The 20,491-nt window shown below is 39.9% G+C and overlaps 1 protein-coding gene across 1 annotated transcript in view; it reads right to left on the bottom strand.

Annotated features, from left to right (window-relative positions):
* The window catches only part of LOC139611547 (ephrin type-A receptor 5), a 67,238-nt gene that overhangs the window by 18,184 nt on the left and 28,563 nt on the right, over positions 1 to 20,491 (bottom strand). The window contains exons 4-11 of the mRNA XM_071466302.1: positions 16,300 to 16,455; positions 15,870 to 16,208; positions 7,436 to 7,560; positions 6,350 to 6,439; positions 6,053 to 6,122; positions 5,773 to 5,875; positions 1,600 to 1,667; positions 513 to 638 (exon numbers count right to left, since the gene is read on the bottom strand). Of these exons, the coding sequence (XP_071322403.1) occupies positions 513 to 638; positions 1,600 to 1,667; positions 5,773 to 5,875; positions 6,053 to 6,122; positions 6,350 to 6,439; positions 7,436 to 7,560; positions 15,870 to 16,208; positions 16,300 to 16,455 (1,077 nt within the window). The remainder of the gene's footprint in view (positions 1 to 512; positions 639 to 1,599; positions 1,668 to 5,772; positions 5,876 to 6,052; positions 6,123 to 6,349; positions 6,440 to 7,435; positions 7,561 to 15,869; positions 16,209 to 16,299; positions 16,456 to 20,491) is intronic.

The raw sequence follows: 20,491 nt of genomic DNA, 5'->3' as shown, positions 1-20,491 counted from the left end.
ATAAGTGGCTACAAACCATGAAAATTTTTGCACTAAAGGCCTATGTCATTGCTGCACAGCTATAGAGTTTGTGAGGCTAACAAATGCTGCAAATCAACATGTTTGTCAGCAGAGCAGAAACACCATTTATAGCTGTGTGAACTGTCATTTTCTGCCACAGTGTTTGGCTTAATTGACGGTTTGTAAGCGTGCCTCTACACAATGTCATGCAATTATGAATGTGACAGATTTATGCAGGTTGAAGAAATGTGAGGTGCTGTGGTAGATGTAATGAGAAAGTGGTTAAATCATATACAATACAACAGAATTAGGCTAGACTCATTACTGTCATTATCGTACTCTAAGTATGTTTTCATAAATACATTTTTACCTGAGAATGCTCGACTGAACCAGTGGTTCAGAGTGAAGAATAATGAATTCTATAATGAATTATTTTGGTCAAATCAGCTCCAAACTGATGCTCAGAATATGAATGAGTGTATCTATAAGGCAGGCACACCGAGTTGACTCACCAGCTCCGATGATCCTCTCGATGGAGATGAACGAGACGTCAATCTCCTGAGCAAATTCATGCACAGCCTGGTTGGGATCTTCATAGGTGAGGGGGTCAATGTAGGTACGCACCCCCGGGAACTTAACTGCAGAGGCACATGCATGACATCATTACCATTTAGATGTCATTTTAACATATTAGCATCTAGTCAGTCTTGTATACACAGAGCAATGTATGCATACAAAACAGCTTCATAGTATTAGTTCCATTCTTTTATTCCAGGAAATGTTATTAGTTAACAAAAATTAACAAACAAACAAAAATAATAATAATAATAATAATAATAATAATAATAATAAAATAATAGTAAAATAAAATAAAATCTGAAATCTCTGATTGATGGGCTAACATGTCAATTCAATCCATGTTAAATTAAACCTACAAAATAAAGTGTGAAAAAAGTGAAGGGGTATGAACATAATTTCAGAGTTTTTCTATCAGCACAACAGTCTCTTAATTTGTTTTTGCTGATTACACTGAACCCCTGGGGCCTTAAGAACAAAATACTATGATTCATACCTTTAATTACTCCAAAAAGAAGATGCACTTTCAGTCACTTTTTGTGTGCATAATTAACATTAACAACATTAATTCTACAATATTCTTTCATGGTATAAATCAGTATGGCAGTATAATACATATACTGGTATTTCTGCTGATTTCCCCACAGCTGATGTTTCCGTCAAGGTCGGCTCTGATACCAGCAGATGGATAGCAAAACTGTGGCCAAATATATAAAGTTGTCAGAGCCTATAAATCATCAGCGTCCTCTACCAACCTTGCTGCCATGGAGAAGGTTTGTAACTGTCTCATTTAAAGAATAGCTCCCAGTACAAAACACTGTCAGCGGTACTGGTTTCCACACACATGCACGTGGCCCTGCAGGGATGGACAAACTCATACAGACGTGACCGCTGTCTGAACCCCCTGCTGTAAATGTAGAGTAAACTTTGGATGAACTGGCCCACACAGAGACACAGACACAGACACAGACACAGACACAGACACAGACACAAATAGAATAGGTGTGGGCTTTCTTAACTTACTGTGACCATTGTGGAAGTGCATCTTCTCCTCTTCAGGATCCTGTTTTGCTTTGCTGTAGCCACATCGCCTGAGAGGGAGGAGACCCAAACACATTAGTATCAGTGCCATGCCATAGTATTGTTATGTGCACGTGCAAAAGCATTGACTTGTGTTTTTATTGCATAAGATCTTACAGTGACACAACTGATGACTTTCACTGCTAAAAATGTAAAACAAATTAGGCTGTATCAGCTGTAACAGTTCTGGTAATCAGCACCTCTACTTTTTTGAACTTAACAACACTTCAGAAAACATTCAGTTTGAGAGATTTCAAATGGTCTGAATTGCGTTATTTAGCAAATATTATACAGAATTTTCATATTTCTAGCACAAAGTTTCACAAAATATTGTATGGCCTTTTGCATTCTATCTATGGTTTATCTAAAAAGGAGCAAACAGTGACATTTATAAACTGAGACAAGAAAGAGTGACAGACAGAGATCATGGTAAAGATACCATAGAATGGTCCAGACACAGTAAAGCAAACTCTGGTCAACACAAGACATAATCACACTTGGATCAAAATGCAAGATACGCTTTTTATTTCCTCATAGGATCTGCAAACTTACATTTCAAGGTTTTCAAAAATATTGCTGAAAACGCTGAAAACTACCAGCCTTTAAGATGAAAGCAAAGGACTGCAGTTTTCAAATAATATCATTTTCCAAGAAAGCCCTTGTCAACAGATCAAGTTTGACTTCTGACATGGGAGAAAACAGTCTTGCACTTTTTGATAAAGGCCATATCCAAAATGAAAGATTTTTATGCCAACTTGCTAGAAAAAGTCAAACGACATGTAAGAGAAATTCTTCAAACTGCTGGCTTTTGGCTATATCTGCGTCATATCCTATTCTCTTAGGTGTGTCTGAGCCGGCATATTTGTGCTTCCCTTCATGGCTAAAACATGTACTAAGCTGCATATTGTGTAGTATGTGTGTGAGTATAAGTCATGGTGTATGTCTGCACATGTATGGGCTCAAAAAGCCTCTGTATGTCAATATTTAGACAAGTAGCATCAGAGATAATCACAGATAACCCAGATTAAACAGCAGGATTGATTTTAAACTTGATCCTATACGCAGGCAAACACACACACACTCTCACACACACACACACACACGACAGACCGAACAGGCACACACAGTCAAATCACCATGTTTTGTGAGGTAGAAACACTGATTTACTATGAATTTATACAACTAAGAGTCAATAATTTTTCACTTTTTCCATTGTTCAGTTCTTGAAGACAAAAAGTGCATGGACACACTAACATGTATACACACACACACACACACACACACACACACACACACACAGGGGTCACGTCCAAGTCTTTCCTATTATGGCTCTCTGTAGGAAAGCTGGGCTTGGCCAGAGGGGTTTGATATGGGCAGCTGTATAGTCAGGGGGAGGGGAGTCTGTCTGTGTGTGTGTGTGTTTCGCACATGTGTGTCTGCCTAAGGGTGTTTAGTTTTACCGGATCTGTTGAGTCAAGAGGTTTGAGCTCGCTCAGTGCCCAGCCGGCCCTCCAACTTCCTGCATGTGCGCTTCTGGGTGTGTGTGTTAACTCATGCATACATGCATCAGTGCGTATGTGTGTGCGTGTCCACATGTGTGCCGCGTTTGGATGTCTATGCATGCTTGTGTAGTCTGGAGGGTCATGCAGGAGGAGGGGAGGTGGGAATTCAGTGGATGGAGGGGGTTGTGGTGCTTGTGTCCCAAATCGACCACCGGAAAATTTGGCATTCCTCCATCTCTCCTCCCCCACACAAAACCAGAGTGATCATCCATCCTCATCCCTGTTGGGTTAAACCAAAATCACCACTGTCTATTTCTGATTTGTTTTTTAATCCTTAAACCTCACCAGTGGACGCACTGTCTATTCATTTGATCAAGATCTACATTATCACCATGTGTGTGAATACAATTGACAATAAGGATGAAATAAATTACTAAAATTATAACCTAATAGTTGAAGGGATGAAGAGTTCAGTGAATAAAGAAGCAACAAAACGTGGGTATAGATGAATGAAGATGACTAAACAGATCCATGGATGGATGGATGTAAACACTATTACAAATGTGTGCTTTATGAAGCTGCCCCCAGCTTTGTTAATTATGGTTCAGCAAAAGGACATGGACATAAAGTATAAAGCCTGTAATTAACTTAATGAGATACATTTCATTGGGAGATGTGTTTAACAAAGTGGAAACCAGGTCGAGTTCAAGAGTCCAAGAAACTTTTACAGACAAATAAAAGCGTTCAAGGGACAAAAAATCTTTTAAGAGGCTGCATGTTTGCTCAACAACAGTTAAATACATTTTACCATGGCCAGTGAATACGTGCTCTGCATGTAATTGAATTGTTTCTCTACTATATATTTACACTTGTGTATGTCTGTGTGTGAAAGTGATATCAGAAAATTGGTTGTACCAATTACAACTCAAGTGAAGGTCATATGAGCCCAGGGGCATGCAAATACACCATTAATGCGGTGTATAATATATGGAGGACAGAGACCTTAATGCTGGCATGTAACAGAGCAAAGACTTAAAGAAGCTATTTATAGTTTTAGCTTTGCTATTGCTACATAGCTAACATTCGCATTAAAAGCTGTTTGCTTACCAGTCTTGCCAAGAGCTTCAGTTCATCATTGCATTTACAATATAAGAGGTTATAATACGCCCTCTGAGCAGCGCGATTTCAGCAGGACGCTACAGTGACTTGGTGTTGAAAAGTGATGGGACGGGTGGATCAGGCCGGTGCTAGCTGATTAGCATGCTAACTTCAGTAAAAGAAAAGAAGTGATAGAAATAGAAGCAAAACAAGAGTCACCACTGGTGTCGCTCTCCACTGAAGACAGCAATAAATGAATTAAGTTTGATGCTGAGCTTGCAATGTGTTGTCTAGACTGGCAAGTAAGCAGCAGTTCATGCTAACGTTGGCTATGTAGCAACAGCAAAAACAAATAGCTCCTTTTAGGGAAAATCCACTGACCTGCATCCATCAGCCTTAAAGCTTTAATCTAAAAAGCAACTCTTCATCCTGACCCATTGCAAAATTCTAACCTCAAGCCATGTCTCATAATGCTGCTCAGCAACACAGAAATATGGGTCAGATATGTGATTTGATATTTGTCATTTTTGTTAGTCAGCAGTGGGTCAGAGAAGGATAAGGGGAAGTCCTCTGACTGAGCTACCATATATCTATATATATCTATATATATATCTATATATCTATATCTATATATCTATATCTATATATCTATATATATCTATATCTATATATCTATATATATATATATATCTATATATATAGATATATATATATATATCTATATATATATCTATATATATATATATATATAGATATATATATATAGATATATATATACATATACATACATACACACACACATATATATACACATATACATACATGTCTGGTGTGCTTCACAAAACAATAATAACAGCATTTAATAATAAAACATACAATAATAAACACTACAACTTCAATAGGGTCCTTGCACCCGTCAGTGCTCGGGCCCTAAAAATAAAATAAAATCTCAGTTTCACACGTTAAGCGTCCTTTTCCTCTAGAATCTCATGTACAGAACAGTACAGATGTTCTGTCTTTGTTGAATGCAGTTCATTGTTATTCCCTTGGATTGAGCAATTAAACTCATTAAACTTGAATCTCACAGTCAAATAATAACATTACTTGCCCCAAACATGAGAGGATAAGGGATGTCGCAATCCACACGTCAATGTCCTCCAGTAATTCCCATCATGCAGTTAGTATCAAAGATATGACTGCTCATACACCCTCTACTCAGGTACTGTTCAGTGTACCCCACAATTTAACTTTATGAGTCCAATAACACTTATTATGCAAAATTATAAGTGTTGCATTAGTACTTTTGTATTAGATTCTCGGGTCATAATCGGCATGCTCTGTTTTTTACTTTATGTTGGCACAGCTGGTAGCATTTAATGTACTGTGGAGTACTGTTAAATTCTCACAGGAGAAAGATGTGTGTAGGTAGTTAGTATGCACCTGCATATGTATCTATATACTGTACATGCGTTCCTGGTGGTGTTTATGTTTCTTCAGGTGTGTATTTATGTCTTACCGTCCACTGAGCAGGAATCCAGCTACCACTGCCAGCAGGACCAGAGCCAGTGTGATGGCGACCGTTACTATCAAAGCCTGAGCACGCTCACTGGTAGCAGTTACTGCCAAAGAAAAGGAATAAATAAAGAGTTAGATACACACACAAAGTATGCATGCACGCACACAAAGACACACCTGGCATCTGATGTTGATGCAGCCTCCAAAAGCAGGTGGGAGTCACGAACAAGCTGAACTTTACTGTACATATAATGCTCTCTCACACTCTCAGGTGTACTCACAGTAAGGGCTGGTCTGGAATTCAAAACGCCGGCTAAACGCGCCGTAGCCTGCCGAGGTCCTGGCTCGCACCTGTGATACATGATATCCATATACATCACATCTAGGATGAATGTCACGTCATATGTTTAAATATATTCATATGTTACACAAGACTTTGATTCAGAAACTTCTTGATCATTTTTCCTCATTTAAACTCAAACTAGACTACAATGTTTTTAATCATTCATTTCCCCTTTTTTCATCCCATTATTATTTATCAGTGCTTTCTTTCCTCATTTTTTGACCCCATGTTTAACCTGGAAGATGTAGACTGAAGAGGGCTTCAGGCCATCAACCACCATCTCAGTCTCCTTGGATTTTATTATAGTGTAACTGGAGTCCTGCTCCTGTAGTGGGACAAAGGGAGAGAGGGTTACTGCAATTATTTCACATGCCCTACATACTGTATATTATATATTACTGTATACGCTACCTGTAGCCTATTATGTATGTATGTATGTATGCATGTATGTATGTGTGTGTGTGTGTGTGTGTGTGTGTGTTTGTGTGTCTGTGTGTGTGTGTGCGCGCAATTGCATGTGTGTAAGGATCAGTTTCCCAACCGTAACAACATCAGGTTTAAACACATAAATGCCCCCTCCATTAGCCAGAGGCCATTAGCTAACCACTGACCACAAACACTGAATACCTTTATTCTGACCTTCCCAGAAAAGACTTTAGAAGATCAAAGAGAGAAAAGAGCAAGGGCATGAGAACAATGGTCTGAATACAAGCATCAAATTGCTGAATCTATCAAGTTCCAACTTTGGAAAAAAAAAAAATTTAAAAATAGCTGTCTCGCATGACAGAGTCATGAAGAAGTAGTGGACCTGATGTAAAAGGCCACTTCAGTGAGCATAAAATCTTCATAATTCAGCTGCATCTCTTGGTCAATTTCGACAATGTTGGTCAAAAAGTTTCTGCAAATGCAATACATTAAATATGGGAAGGCAAAAATCTATTGCTGGTAGTTGACCTCGTAGCATTATCAAATTCTCACATGCATGGAAACGTAGATTTTCAGCATCTGTGAAAGTTCACTTTCAACCAGGTAACTTCGTAGAACACCAAATTTAAGCCCCGTGGTATTGCTTTTATCACTGACGTTAAAATACAAGGTTTTATAGACAACACAACTAATTTAGATTGCCCAGTAATCATAATCTTCCAAATCACAAAATCACAATCACAGATTTTGCAGTATTGTGTACTGTGTATCAAATACACATACACAATACACACACGCACACGCACACATTGCACTAATGCATTACTACCTCTATGCCCAAAAAAACAACGAACAAACAAATAATTTATACGTACTGCATATATGTTTTTTTTACCTTTTCAAAGTACTTGATCTCGTACTCCAGGATGATACCGTTGGGACGATCAGGCTCTGCCCAAGAAAGGGCAATGCTGCTCTTCTCTGTGTGACCTTTCCTCACCACACTCACTGGGGAGGGCGCTGCACAAACAGAAAAATATAAAGACAGTACAGTTTCAACCAACATTACTAGAAAAGTAAAAATCTAGCAGTTTATCATTACGCAAAACAGATCATTTCTTCAACTGTAGTATTTAACATGACTGACATAAAATCCTAATGAAAAGTGATTAATAGTGCCCAAGTTGTAAAGTCTGCTGGGTAAAATCTGCATCTATAAGACAGTTGTCTTTTGATGACTTCTTATCCTTTGATGTTTACATTTGCTGTGATTGTTGTACATTATGGAATTTTCAAGTGAAGATGAATCATCAAGGAACAAAAACACAAAAAAAGACCAAAAATGGTTTTAAAGATGGCGGTGTGGAGAGGTGGTTTACTACATTAGAATTCACAGTGTTTATTTACATTGGTCTTTGCTGTCACGTTATTTCTGTAATGCTGGGTAACGAAAATAATAATAATAATAATGATAATGATCTGACATTTTTTTGTTACATTTCTCCCCCGAATTTCTTGTTTGGAATTCAAGTTTGTTTGTTACCAGAGTTCCTCTGAGGTTGCTTGGCTCAGTCCACTGGGCTTTAACTCAACAAGTGAGACTATTTCTGCTTCCAAAGTAGCTCTGCCTCAGAAAGAAATGTCTGCAATCTGGGAATAAGGTGCACCTGCACCTAATTACACCATCCGTTTATATCTGGCTATTCAGTACAGGCTGGTGCAGGAGCCCGTGAAGTCAACTATGACTCTTCAGAGTGCTAAATTTGGATAGGATGCAACACACATTGTAAAACTGTAATATAGTGACAAAGCATCCATTAAAAAGTAGTTCCATATAGAGTAAGTCACTCACATGTTATACCACTATAAACTCAATTGCTGATGTAGTAAGTAGTTTAGTAAAGGTTAGTGCTCTTAAACCATGTTTATTAAATGATACTTAGTGTACAGGCTCTTCCACTACTCCCAAAAATCTCGATTATTACTATAGTGTGATTATACATATTAAAACCTGGGAGAACTTGGTTGGTTGGAACCAACTGAAATGTTTTGCTTTATGTCTGAAATGGTAGCAGATTTCTCAAGCTGCAATATTATCAGAAAGAGAACCTCACTTTGTCTGAGGGTGTTTTTTTTTCTCTGCTTGTTTTCCATTGTCATTATAAAATCTTTTTTTGTAATTTATTCTGTAAGTCCTGAAGTCAAGTGAGCTCAGTTGTGTGAGTTTGCATCAATCATCGAACTAACCTGTTGTAACCTGAGCTCTTGGCCCTTCTCTCAGAGGGACAGTTGGGGAGTCTCTGACACATAAAGAGCTTTTAACCAGGCAAAATGCTCCCTCAGGCAACTCTGTGTGTGAGTGTAAGCCTCTACTGCAAATGCTAAACACCGTTTAGGTTTCAATAGCCTCAGCAGAACTCCACAGGGAATAAATCATCGCTACAAACACAGTAACTGTATCCTGAGTGGATGGTCGCACAGAAGTGTTATCTGCAACATCTTAAAAGCCTGAAACCAGAGACCGAATCTCACACACACTCTCACACACACACACACACACACACACACACACACACACACACACACACACACACACACACACACACACACACACACACACACACACACACACACACACACAAACGCTTAAATGGTAAAAAGGCTGGGATGTGATGATAAAAGAGAGGACCTCTTTTCCCAGCAGCTAAACGGGTAACAATACACCACACTCTAAGTTTAAATCCTCCAAAAATGGCTGCAGTTTGCCATGCTATATTCAATTGAAAGTTTGAGGGTGTCATATGAGGTTGTGCAGATTGTAAAGTCCTCTAGTGTATGAATATGATATATGACATTCCACATGTAAAAATATGTATATTTGAACTAGACCTACAGGTATCAAATATTTCTTAGAACTGATTCATCTGTTTTTCCAAGTAATTGTTGTCAATAAAATGTCAGAGGAAAAAACAAATCAAAACAAAACAAAACAAAACAAAACAAAAAAAAAAAACAAAAACCACAGATCCCAGTTTTCCAGAGCCAAGATGATGTCTTCAAATTGCTTGTTTTGCACCCTGCAGAAAAAGACCAAACACCAAACTGTTTTCAGTTTACAGTGATAAAAAAAATAGAAAAAAAAGAGAGGAAATACTCATATTTGAAAAGCTGGAAGTTTTGCTTGATAAAAACTTCGATGATTAGTCTTCTATACCTGTTACTCTGCCATTTCCCCTTAATTCAACACACGAGTGAGGCCGAACAGTAGAGCAGATTCAAAACCACCAAATGCTGATTTCGTCATCAGCTCACTTCCGCCGGTTCCTTCTCAGCCTTAAAAGTCTCTTTTCACCAAACGCCAAACACCGCAGTCTTAAACTGTCCATATATATGACACCCAAAGTGGTATTTTAGCCAACAGAAGCACCCTTCACATTCCTAGAGAGTTTGACACCTTTCAGAGCAACAACTCAGCTGATGAGACCAAACAAACAAGTATTTTAAAATCTGAGAAACGCGAATGCTGAGAGAGAATGGGAGGTGATGGAGGAGAAGGAATGGGTGCTAAAGGAGGAGGAGGAGGAGGAGGAGGAGGAGGAGGGGATGAAGAGGGGTGGAAAAAAAAAAGAGTGAGAGATGAAATATGAGAGAGAGGGGAAGACATGGTGAAAGAGTGTAGACAGGGACCCAGCAACACTTTCATTTTAGCAACAGTGTTGACGATGGAATCACAGTCCCTGGTTCAGACACTTCCAGCGTGTGTTAAATCTGCTAACGAACACCTATGTAACAGTAACACAGAGAACAAATGATACATAATTTACGTCTGTAAGGCCACTGCCTGTTCTGTCCATCAATCTGCAGCCGAGGAGCATCTTCTATTTTATGAGGAGAAAGGTCAGAAGATGTTGTAAAAGTTGTTTAGTCGACGAGAGCAGCCCTCCAGTGTAAAGACCCTGGCCTCAGATAAGAGCAATGCTATCACAGTGTAGAACATAAGCTTCTCAGACCACTATCTGTCTGAACCATCACCAAAATCAATACACGCCTTCAACTATCTGGTTTATTATCCTTTTACCACCCTCAGAGAATAACAGAAAGATAGACCCCGAGAGAGGCAGAGAGAGAGAGAGAGAGAGAGAGAGAGAGATGGCTTTACTAAGGCTGTAAAGTACTGAACCTTCTCCTATTTCTTTTGTTTGCGACATCCCACCTGACAGCATTTAGTACATGTCATTCTCCAATTTTTCCTACATTTTCAACACTGACATCCTTTTGGCAGCCAATCCTTGATCAAGGACCAACACACAATGTTCTGCATTCCTGTCAGTTGAACAAATTCATATTTCAGTTCATAAAAGTCGTGATAGGGAGAATGCTGAGAATGTTGAACGTACCTAGGGGGTTTGGGCATTGACCAGGAACTGCAGCATCCACAGCTACTGTCCAGCTGGGTACCTTTGTCCTGTCATCTCTTCACTATGTTGATAAAGGCATATGATTGATAAAAAATATCTTTAAAAGAATAGTGAATGTATAAAGTCAATCAGGGGGAAGAAAATCTTCTCATATTATATTATTTTTAAGTGGGAAAAAAATGGTTCTGACTGCTCTAGTTGGGAGTGAGGAAGAAATCCTGCAGCAACTTTTCTTTCATTCTTTCTTTTTTTTTTGAAAAATAAGTTTTTGTTTTTGCTACTTTAAACCAGGCTTTTTGGTATAATATAGTAACTATAATCACCTTGCATCTGATTTTTTCCCCATTCTGTTTTAAACACATTTCACGAATCCATGACGGGTTGAAATGTTAGCTATCCAGGACTGTGATACGTCAATGCTCCTAACTCAAGGACATTGACAGCCATACTCGAAATAAGAGATGTCACCTGACCCAAAAGTGAAGTCACTCACTTCCTGCCTTATTGTGCCTGTGCCCATGACAAGAGTCTTCCCAACCCTCGGCCCTCTGAACCCGCTCCGCTCAGATCTACCAAAGGTCTCGTCCTCTTTAACCCTCTCTTATTCCAGGTTCAGTTCCACTCAGGCTCAGAGTTCCACTCCAGCAACCCCACTACTTTTATACACTATCTGTGCCTAAAACAAAAGTAAGACACATGGCCTGAGCACCAGACTGTGCACTTTACCACCCACAAGGTAATGTAGCACGATTCATTTGATTAATAGCCCACAATAGCAAAAACAATGTGTGGGAGCATATAGTGTGCCGTTACCTCGCAGCGCTCCCACACTGTGAACAACACAAAAAACAAATGATCGGGTATATAGACATAAAGAGCTACCACAGAAACCCATTTAATGAATATATTATCATAAAGCTTGGGCTGAATGCTCTGTGATTATTGACCATTAATAGTCAATTCAAGCCTTCACAGTGGTAAATGAGCAAATACTTAAAATGTAGATGCCTTTAGATTGAAGGGATAGCTCTGTAGTCAGTTTGGTGATTTTGATTTAACTTCTGAGTACATTTCTTCAACTTCATAGTGGTTTCTAGCGAGCTATCTCATCAAAACTATATGCATTGGTGTGAAAGGCAACATCAAAGCAGTGTAAAATACATGACTTGCTGTATTAAAACTGTTGCTGCACCAGACTGAGCGTTTTTGAGTGTCCACCGTCTCTATCAGCCTCACCTCTTCTTTACTTCTGCATCACTTCTCTTCCACAGTTTCCCTTCTCCACCTCCGTCCTGTTGTTTCGCCTTTCCCTTTCCTCCTTCTCGCCTGCCTTTCACCTCTCCTCCTCACGAGTACCAACACTTCATTATTCAGCAGGGCTTCACAGGGACACCGTGAAATCACCTTTTTCACGGATCCCTTATCAAGTGTGACACTTCCCACACATCAAACGGCAGATCCTCCGACTCTGTCTCTCTGCCTCCGTCTATCCAAGTCTCCCTGTTGCCCCCGTCTCTCTGTACTTTTGTTTCGGTATCTAGTCTTTGCCTTTTTACCCTCGCAAGCAGAAGCGCGGCCGTAATACACAGTCACGTACAAGCACAAAAAGGCAAAAACACAGATGCTTTCAACGCTGATCAAAGTCCTCACAGGGTAATTACATCTGCAATGCAGAGGCGAGGCCGGATCAGAGCATGTTAAGCTGTTCATTACAATTATGGCTCCGGGATTATTGTTAAAATGATTCTTCTCATTACTTTGTTAAGTCAATTTACATATATGACCTGCAGTGCTTGAAGTTCCCCCCATGGTGCAGTGAAAACTACCTGATGGGAGAAACAGATCAAGTAAATTCAGTCTAGTTTAAGTGCCACATTAAATAAACAGTGATTGGTTAAATGTTGCATTAAGAAGCTACAGCTCAGGCCTCAGTGCTTCCCAGCCGTTTTGCATTAGGAGCCCTTCAAATGAAGTTGTTGCTAGTGAACCTGTTGTCACGTATTTCTATACGTCAGTAGCGGTAGGCGGAGTGATTCCTCCTCTTCAGCTGAATCATTTTTGGAGGGCTAGATAGTTAAAACTATCTGGTGCTGCAAGAAAACAGCAAAGATGTGGGAAAAATTAGGCAACAACGAATATAAAGAGTTTTCTCCTCTAATCACTTTCTCCATAGAGGACACACGGCCTGAGTGTCAGGGTTTGGTGAACCAATGGGACTGACTGCACTTCATGAAATATAGAAATAAAATAATCACATTAATTCAATAATCATAAAACTTATATTAATATTTGGGTAAGTCATATAAAACCCTTCAGTACTTATTTTTATTTAAACTGATAATAACAGGTTTAGAGACTCACAGCCTTGCAGTTGTAATTTCTTGATGGTGAACTGCTTTACTGCCTGTGCTTGTTAATATATGATATTAGAGTTTACTGTAATGAAAACTGACTGTAATTTGGTTCATTTGAATACTTAACACATTTGCATATGAACACTGATGTTTGCACATATGTTATGCAATCTGTACTCCAGACGTATTGAACAGCTAACCACCTCTACACTTATGTCAGCTTAAAAACCTGTAAATCTCCCAATACTCAAGTCCTATTTCTTTGGTGCCACATAGGAGTTGTTTGCTGCTAGATCATAGTCTTCATGTATGTTTACAATGTATAATTTTATCATTCTCATTGTTGATACTGTAAATCTAACACATACTCTTTTCTATATAAACAACATCTATCGTCCTTCCCTCCTCAGTTGCTCTTCCTGAGGTTTTTTCCATCGTTGTTCCATGTTAAAGGGGTTTTGGGGGAGTTTTTCCTTCAGTGACAATCAGTGTCGTATGCTCTGCAGATTGTAAAGACCCTTGAGGCAAATTTGTGATCTGTGATATTTAAATGTGTTTGACTTGCTGCTCTTAAAACAACCTTGAAACATGAGTCATACATCTTTCAAGAAAAGTCGAGTGAATTTTGAAATAAAAAAAAAAAAAAAAAAAAAAAGACCATTACCCCATTAATTAAGCCATTTAATGTCACCAGTAGCTCAGTGGCAGAGTGAAAACCAAACAGAAATAAATGAAGCTGTTAACTAAGAAAGATGCTCTCAAGTTCAGGCATTGATGTCTATTTTGCTTTTACAGTCGGTGTTCCCAAATCCAGGATAATAAATCTTATATCTGTACTGTTTCTTCTTTTACTTTATATGCATTTATTTCCCAGTTTTTTATCCAACACACAAATACTGAGACTAATTAATCACCTGTCCAGCACTTCCAAATGGCTTCATAATCAAAACTGGAAATAATTTTGACTCATTGATCTGCTGATTTCTTGGTTTGTGTGCGCTGTGCCACTATCTACTCCTAATGTACTGTATGTCCAAGTTAAAAACACAACAAAAAAACACACACACACACCCTTGCACAGCCTGTGCCACATCCATGCCAAAGAGCAGCACATTTTTATCTGCCTGCGTCTCTGCCAGTCGTGCGTAATCTATCGTAATCCCTAATCTCCCTTTGGTCCAGTGACTGTCTAACTTTAATCCAGCTACAACTCCAATAAACTGAATGCGAGTTGTGTAGTCTGGTGTAATCCACTCAGTCTGCTGACAGCAACAGTGACAACACAATTGAAGGACTGTCAGCACTCGCAACTGTCAGACAACCATCTGCCTCTCTCTCTCTGTCTGCCTGCCTTTCTCACTCCGACACAAACTGTACCCTTCCTATCACAACTACTACTACTACTACTTCATACCATTCCTTGACTGCCAATGAACCATCTGTTCAACAAAACTGAGCAAACACGCTCCTTCAAAACAGTTTTTCCTCGAGCCTTGCCTCCAGATGGACGCCTTGGGGAGGAGCACATTAATCCCATATTTTTCTCATTTCATTACGCTGTGTGCTACCCATTTCATTACAAGCAAATAAAATAAACTACACAAGCACACACCTCCCGTAAATATGAAAATGGGTTCCCAAAGCAGATATGAATTCTAATCTCCATTTAAAGAGAAGCTAACAAAGCATCACATATTTACAGCTATGGGGTGTAGTGGGGCTCTTTCATTGTCCAATATTAGAGTGGTCTTTTATGTTTGGCCACTGTGCTGCTCGCTTTGACACTGCTGCTTCGGTGCCTTGCTCAAGGATAATTTATAGTTCCTCACACAGATCTTCTAAGCTACTCTGGGATCGCATATAATAATATATTCCCAGCAGCTACAAGTGCAAAAGATTATACCTTTAGTCAAAGGTATACTTTCCGTGCATGTTTACAGCCTGGTTCATCACTGATAAGCATGTAGAATAACAACTGCTGCCACACAAGACGCCCGTTTCACAACAGCCTGAAAATCGAGACTTTTCATTATGCCACAGATTCCTGCAAACCTTGTTGATGAAGGGCACTGCCTAATTGAGGGGACCAAGCTGCTTCTTAAATGACATTATCTGGAAGCAAAGGCAAAAACAAAACAAAACAAAAAAACAAATAAACAAACAAAAAAAGAACAGTTTCCCACCGAGCAATGATTCCTCAGTCACTGCAGGGATGGCGCACAATTGAAAATTAATACAGTGACAGATTTGCTGGACAAATACTGTGATAACTCAATCATCTGGCGTCTCTGTTATCAAACCCAAATATTCGTGCTTTGCTCTGTGCACGTTAGTCTGTGGCAGTTTCAATAAAGAGGGATGGGAAAAAAAAAAAAAAAAATTATTATTCCCATTGGGAAATTCAGAATAAGTTTGAATACTGTGGGGAAAAAGAAACAGGACAGCTGTGACAGGACAGCTGTGGTGCTGATAGGAGCACACATGGGGAGACTGTGATTGGCAAAAAAAAAAAAAAAAACCTTATATTGATGCTTGTGACAGATCTGGCGCAACATACCTGCCTGATTGGTTGTCACGTTAAGTGACACGTACTGCTTCGCGTGGTCTTTGGCCAGCTCTGACACCCCGTTGACAGCCTCCAGCAGGAAGCTGTAGTTGGTGTGTGACTGCAGGTCGGCCACCATCACTGAGGTGTTTGACAGGCCGACGCGGCGTGGCAGAAAACGTACATTGGGGCCACATTCTTCCAAGCCCCTTCCGTCTGGCAAGACCTGCCGGCACAGGATGTTGTAATGCACATCCTTCCTGCCACCTGTCTCCACGGGAACAGACCACTCCAAGAAGACGCTGGTCTCATTGACATTGGAGATGGCGTTACGTGGAGCAGAAGGAGGGCCTGAAAGAGATGGAGAGGGGTTAAATGCACAAAAACAGATACGTGCAGTGATATCACACAACCGATGATTCATAAAAAGGTATATCCTCACGTGTGCAGGCCATATTGGGAGGGTCAGAGTCAATCTTATAGTAGCCATCCTCACAGCTGCAAGAGGTAGCTCCCATCTGCCTGGCCACACTGTGAGGGGGACATTTACTGCAGGCCAGAGACTCCAGCAGCGAGCGGTAAAACCCCACTTTGCAGACTGAAAGAAGGGGAGGAGGGTGTCAGGGATGCCAAGGGGGGTTTGGGGTTGGATAAAGAAGAGATGAGATGATAAGAGCAGACGTAGAAACAGGAAAGGGAAGAGGGTCATGGAGAGAGAGGTAAAAAAAAAAAAAAAAAAAAGTGGGGGAGAGAAAAAGCAGGACAGCATGGTTAGTTCCTTTAAAAAAAATGAGGTCAACATCACAGCGGTAGAAAAATTTCCCTGGGCGGCTGTGGTTGTTTTGAGGTTCTTCATCAGAGATACGAGTATAGTTGCAGAGTTGAAAATAAGAGAAGCATTTGTTGCCTCGTTTTTGTCGCACATTTGTATTTTTTCTGCTTCTTTTGAAGTGTGATTTCTTCTTTTATTCCTCTTGGGATTACTTCTTTTATCCAGCCTGTACAACCCGGCTCTCTTCTTCATGTTTCGTTATCTTAACCCAGAAAAAAAAAAAAAAAGCTTACTTCCTCCTGTTAGGGGGGGTTTTCCTTCTTATTCATAGTCAGTCTTCAGTTCAGCTCAGTGATCCGCAACCAGCACCTGATTGAGAGCTTGCACTTGCATCTGCTGCACTATATTGTGCCCACCTAGCCCCATATGTGCATCGCCATAAACAAACAAATACAACAAGCACAGACACAGACGTAATCACTCTTCCTCACATACATATGCAGACTCACACGGGCTGATCTAAGTGGGGCAGGTAGACAGGAGGGTGACACACTCAGAATGTTAACATGCAAGAATCCATCAACAACCTCTGTCGCCATGGCTGCACCCCCGCCCCCAAGCCAACCAATCGCTCACTTATCACAGCATCATTTTTGTCCTGAATTTGATGTCGCACTCGAGATAGATACAAACAGACACATGCAATAGGGGATAATGGGATATTGGACTTTTGATAAGCACAGTTCCATAGATTATTGAGTTCAAAGACAAATATCTGTTTCATTTATTGTTAGGGAGAGGAGAGAAATAATAGATATGAGGAGAACAGAGGTGAGGATACCAGAGAGAGGAGTGTAGAACAAAAGGAAAGAGATGTGTTATGTCTGTGTTTGTCCTCTAAGGGCTCTAAGGCGGCTCTTGGTGCTGCTGTTTTCACCGACTGCTTCTTCTAATATGGCTGCGGTGAAGCCCATTCAGCCTGCAACTGTGATTAAGAACTACATAATTAAACTTCAGGTAAAAGGATAGGGGGACAAAGAACACACAGGGAGAGAGTACAGGAAGGTAAAAAAGGCGATAAGGTGGGAGAAGGGAAGGGAAAAGGAGGGAGAAAGCAAAGTTTATGAGGGGAGATATAGAGAGAGGATGAAACAAAGGAGGAGGGGAAGATTTGTGTGTGTGTGTGTGTGTGTGTGTGTGTGTGTGTGTGTGTGTGTTTCATGCGTTAGGTGGCAGTGGCTCTGATTCACCTTGACGGAACCTTGGCCCGTTGTCATGGAACATTAGGCCTGAAAAATTCCCCCTCTGCCCTGGATCGCCATGTGTCTCACCTCTGCCACACACACACACACACACACACACACACACACACACACACACACACACACACACACACACACACACACACACACACACACACACACACACACACCTCATACATAACTGTGTTTGGCATGTAGGATGCCACACAATTATGCCGCCTAATTATGAGTTGAGGCTCAAGACGCTGCTTTTCAGGCATTCATGAATCTGGCCTAGTTTTGACTGAGCAGACCAAAACATCTGATGACATGATTCATGCACAGCAGAGCACAGACACTAATGTATGCCTTTAGGGTTTATTTTATTCAGATGTCAAAAGTGGTAGAAATGTTTTGGGTTTTTTGGGGGGTTTTTTCACCGTTTTACTTAGTTTGTTCATTTTTGTTAAAAGTGGATCAATGTGGAAAACAGGGTCCATACCTATTGTACTGATGGTTGCTGACTAAATGTTTTGTAATGTACTACTACCTTATCACACTCTACATGTGGGTTCAGCATTCAGGGCAATAGGACACACCTTTGTCTGCTTCTCACACACACACACACACACACTTAAGGTTGCATACAGATTTATTGCCGTTGTCTGGCGTCTAGCTCTCCTTGACTTCATCCTCCAAACCCCCACGGCCAAATCAATAAAAATGTGGTGGCAGCTCATTTCACATATACAGACACACAGGCACACATGCACAGAATGAAGAATGGTGGAGAATAGGAGAGAAGCAAGAGGAAGTACTGGTGGATAAAAAACTGCTTAGGGTATATTAATAACTTCAGATAGTACATTCACATATCATGGCAGAATAACTTTTTGATTAAGCTTTATTTATTTATCTTTTTATTTTTGGTGCTGAGCTCTCACTGCCTGGTGTGTCTGTTCTGCACTCCCAAAAGATCACCTGTCAATCAAACAGTATGGTGTGGGCACAGTGTGGTACTATAATGGCTCCTTACTTAGATTTCCTGTTGATCGAGTTTTGAATTCATGTATATATTTTTTTTCTGTTTTATTTGTCTGTTGGCCACAGTTGCTGCCAGCTGTCACTGCTGAGGATAACTACTCAGCTTTTCTATTTCCTCCACACAAACTTGGAACACATATCAGATAATGTTCACTCACTGATCCAGGGGAAGAGTTACAAGGCTCCTCGTCAATAAAATAGAAAACAAGTGAACTGTACTTTGGCATTTGGAATATGCAAAATAAAACTGAAAAAATGTTGCTGTAACAGAAAGACAGACAGCGGGCGAGCCGACAGAGACAGACATTTGCATAGACAGACAGACATTTGCTGAAAATGTGGCGTTAAAGATTAGATGAAGTGTTTTGATTAAATTAAAATAATGCATGGAAATGTCTTCCCCCTGGAAGTTGCAAATGATTATAAGAATGATATAAACATTTGCAATTAAAATGCGCAAATTGGTGTGAACGAAAAAAAAAAAAAAAAATCCATTGGATGCCACTTTAATGAAAGTCAATTCCAGTTGACTAATAAGCACCAACAGAGTAGATAGTAAGGTATTTATTATCATTAATTCTAGCTCATTTCCATTTAGGATAAATAGATTATCCATGCTCCATGCTCTACATCCATGCTCTACAGGAAAACCAAACAGAGAACATGTGTGGAAATTAACTACACGCATGTATTGTTAGATATGGCACGAGAGCGTGAGTGCAAATGAGTGCGTACTTATATCATGTTGCATTTTTGATATTACCACATGCATGTGAAAGAGGCCATGAAGGTCAGGGCGGCCAGCTGAAGGCTGAAGCTGGGATAAAGCGATTAAAATGCCACAGAGACCAAATAAGAGCATGGATGTTCAGCATGGAGCAAACCACATCTTGAGGGCAGCCTTAAAGTCCTCGATGTAGCTGTCAGGACAAGAGCGAAAAAACATCCAAGTTGGCTGAACGTCATTTAAATGCCAACTGGATTATGTACATGGGATTTAGTGATTGTTGTTTTTATGACACATTATCTGGTTTATTACCATAGTGATAGTAAGGTTTTTATTCCAAATGACAAACCGATGCACCCTTGATCAAAAGCAAAGCTGTATAATGGACATACAACTAGCTGAGGGAATGTTTTACAGATAAAACAGCGACATTGCTGATGATTTATGATGTCGTATATTAGCCATGCTGGTGGTATGGCTGTACTGATGGTAAACCTGGGAGACATCCCCATCTGCCTCAGCTCGTCTTTGTGTTAAATGAGAAAATGTTAGCATGCTAACATGCTATACCAAGAAGCGAACACCGTAACTACATTAGCATATTAGCATTTCACTGTGAGAATATTAGAATACTGATGTTAGCATTTAGCTAAAAATTCCAGGCCTCAGTCCAGAATCACAGAGCTGCTAGAAAGGCTGTAGACTCTGGTTTAAAGATTAAACATAGTGTAACCTTTTCTTCCCAAAAGCATAAAGAGCAAACATGGTCAAATATGTGCTCTTGATGGACAATTTCCACTTATGGTTCATGCAAAATATTCATGTTTGTAGATTTCAGGTAAAATGTGAG

Source organism: Trachinotus anak, unplaced genomic scaffold (assembly GCF_046630095.1).
Source record: "Trachinotus anak isolate AG129_WGS33_773 ecotype Australia unplaced genomic scaffold, CSIRO_AGI_Tana_v1 ptg000028l, whole genome shotgun sequence".
Classification (NCBI taxonomy): domain Eukaryota; kingdom Metazoa; phylum Chordata; class Actinopteri; order Carangiformes; family Carangidae; genus Trachinotus; species Trachinotus anak.
The sequence above is the reverse complement of the archived record's forward strand: the minus strand, read 5'-3'. Positions and strand labels throughout refer to the sequence as shown.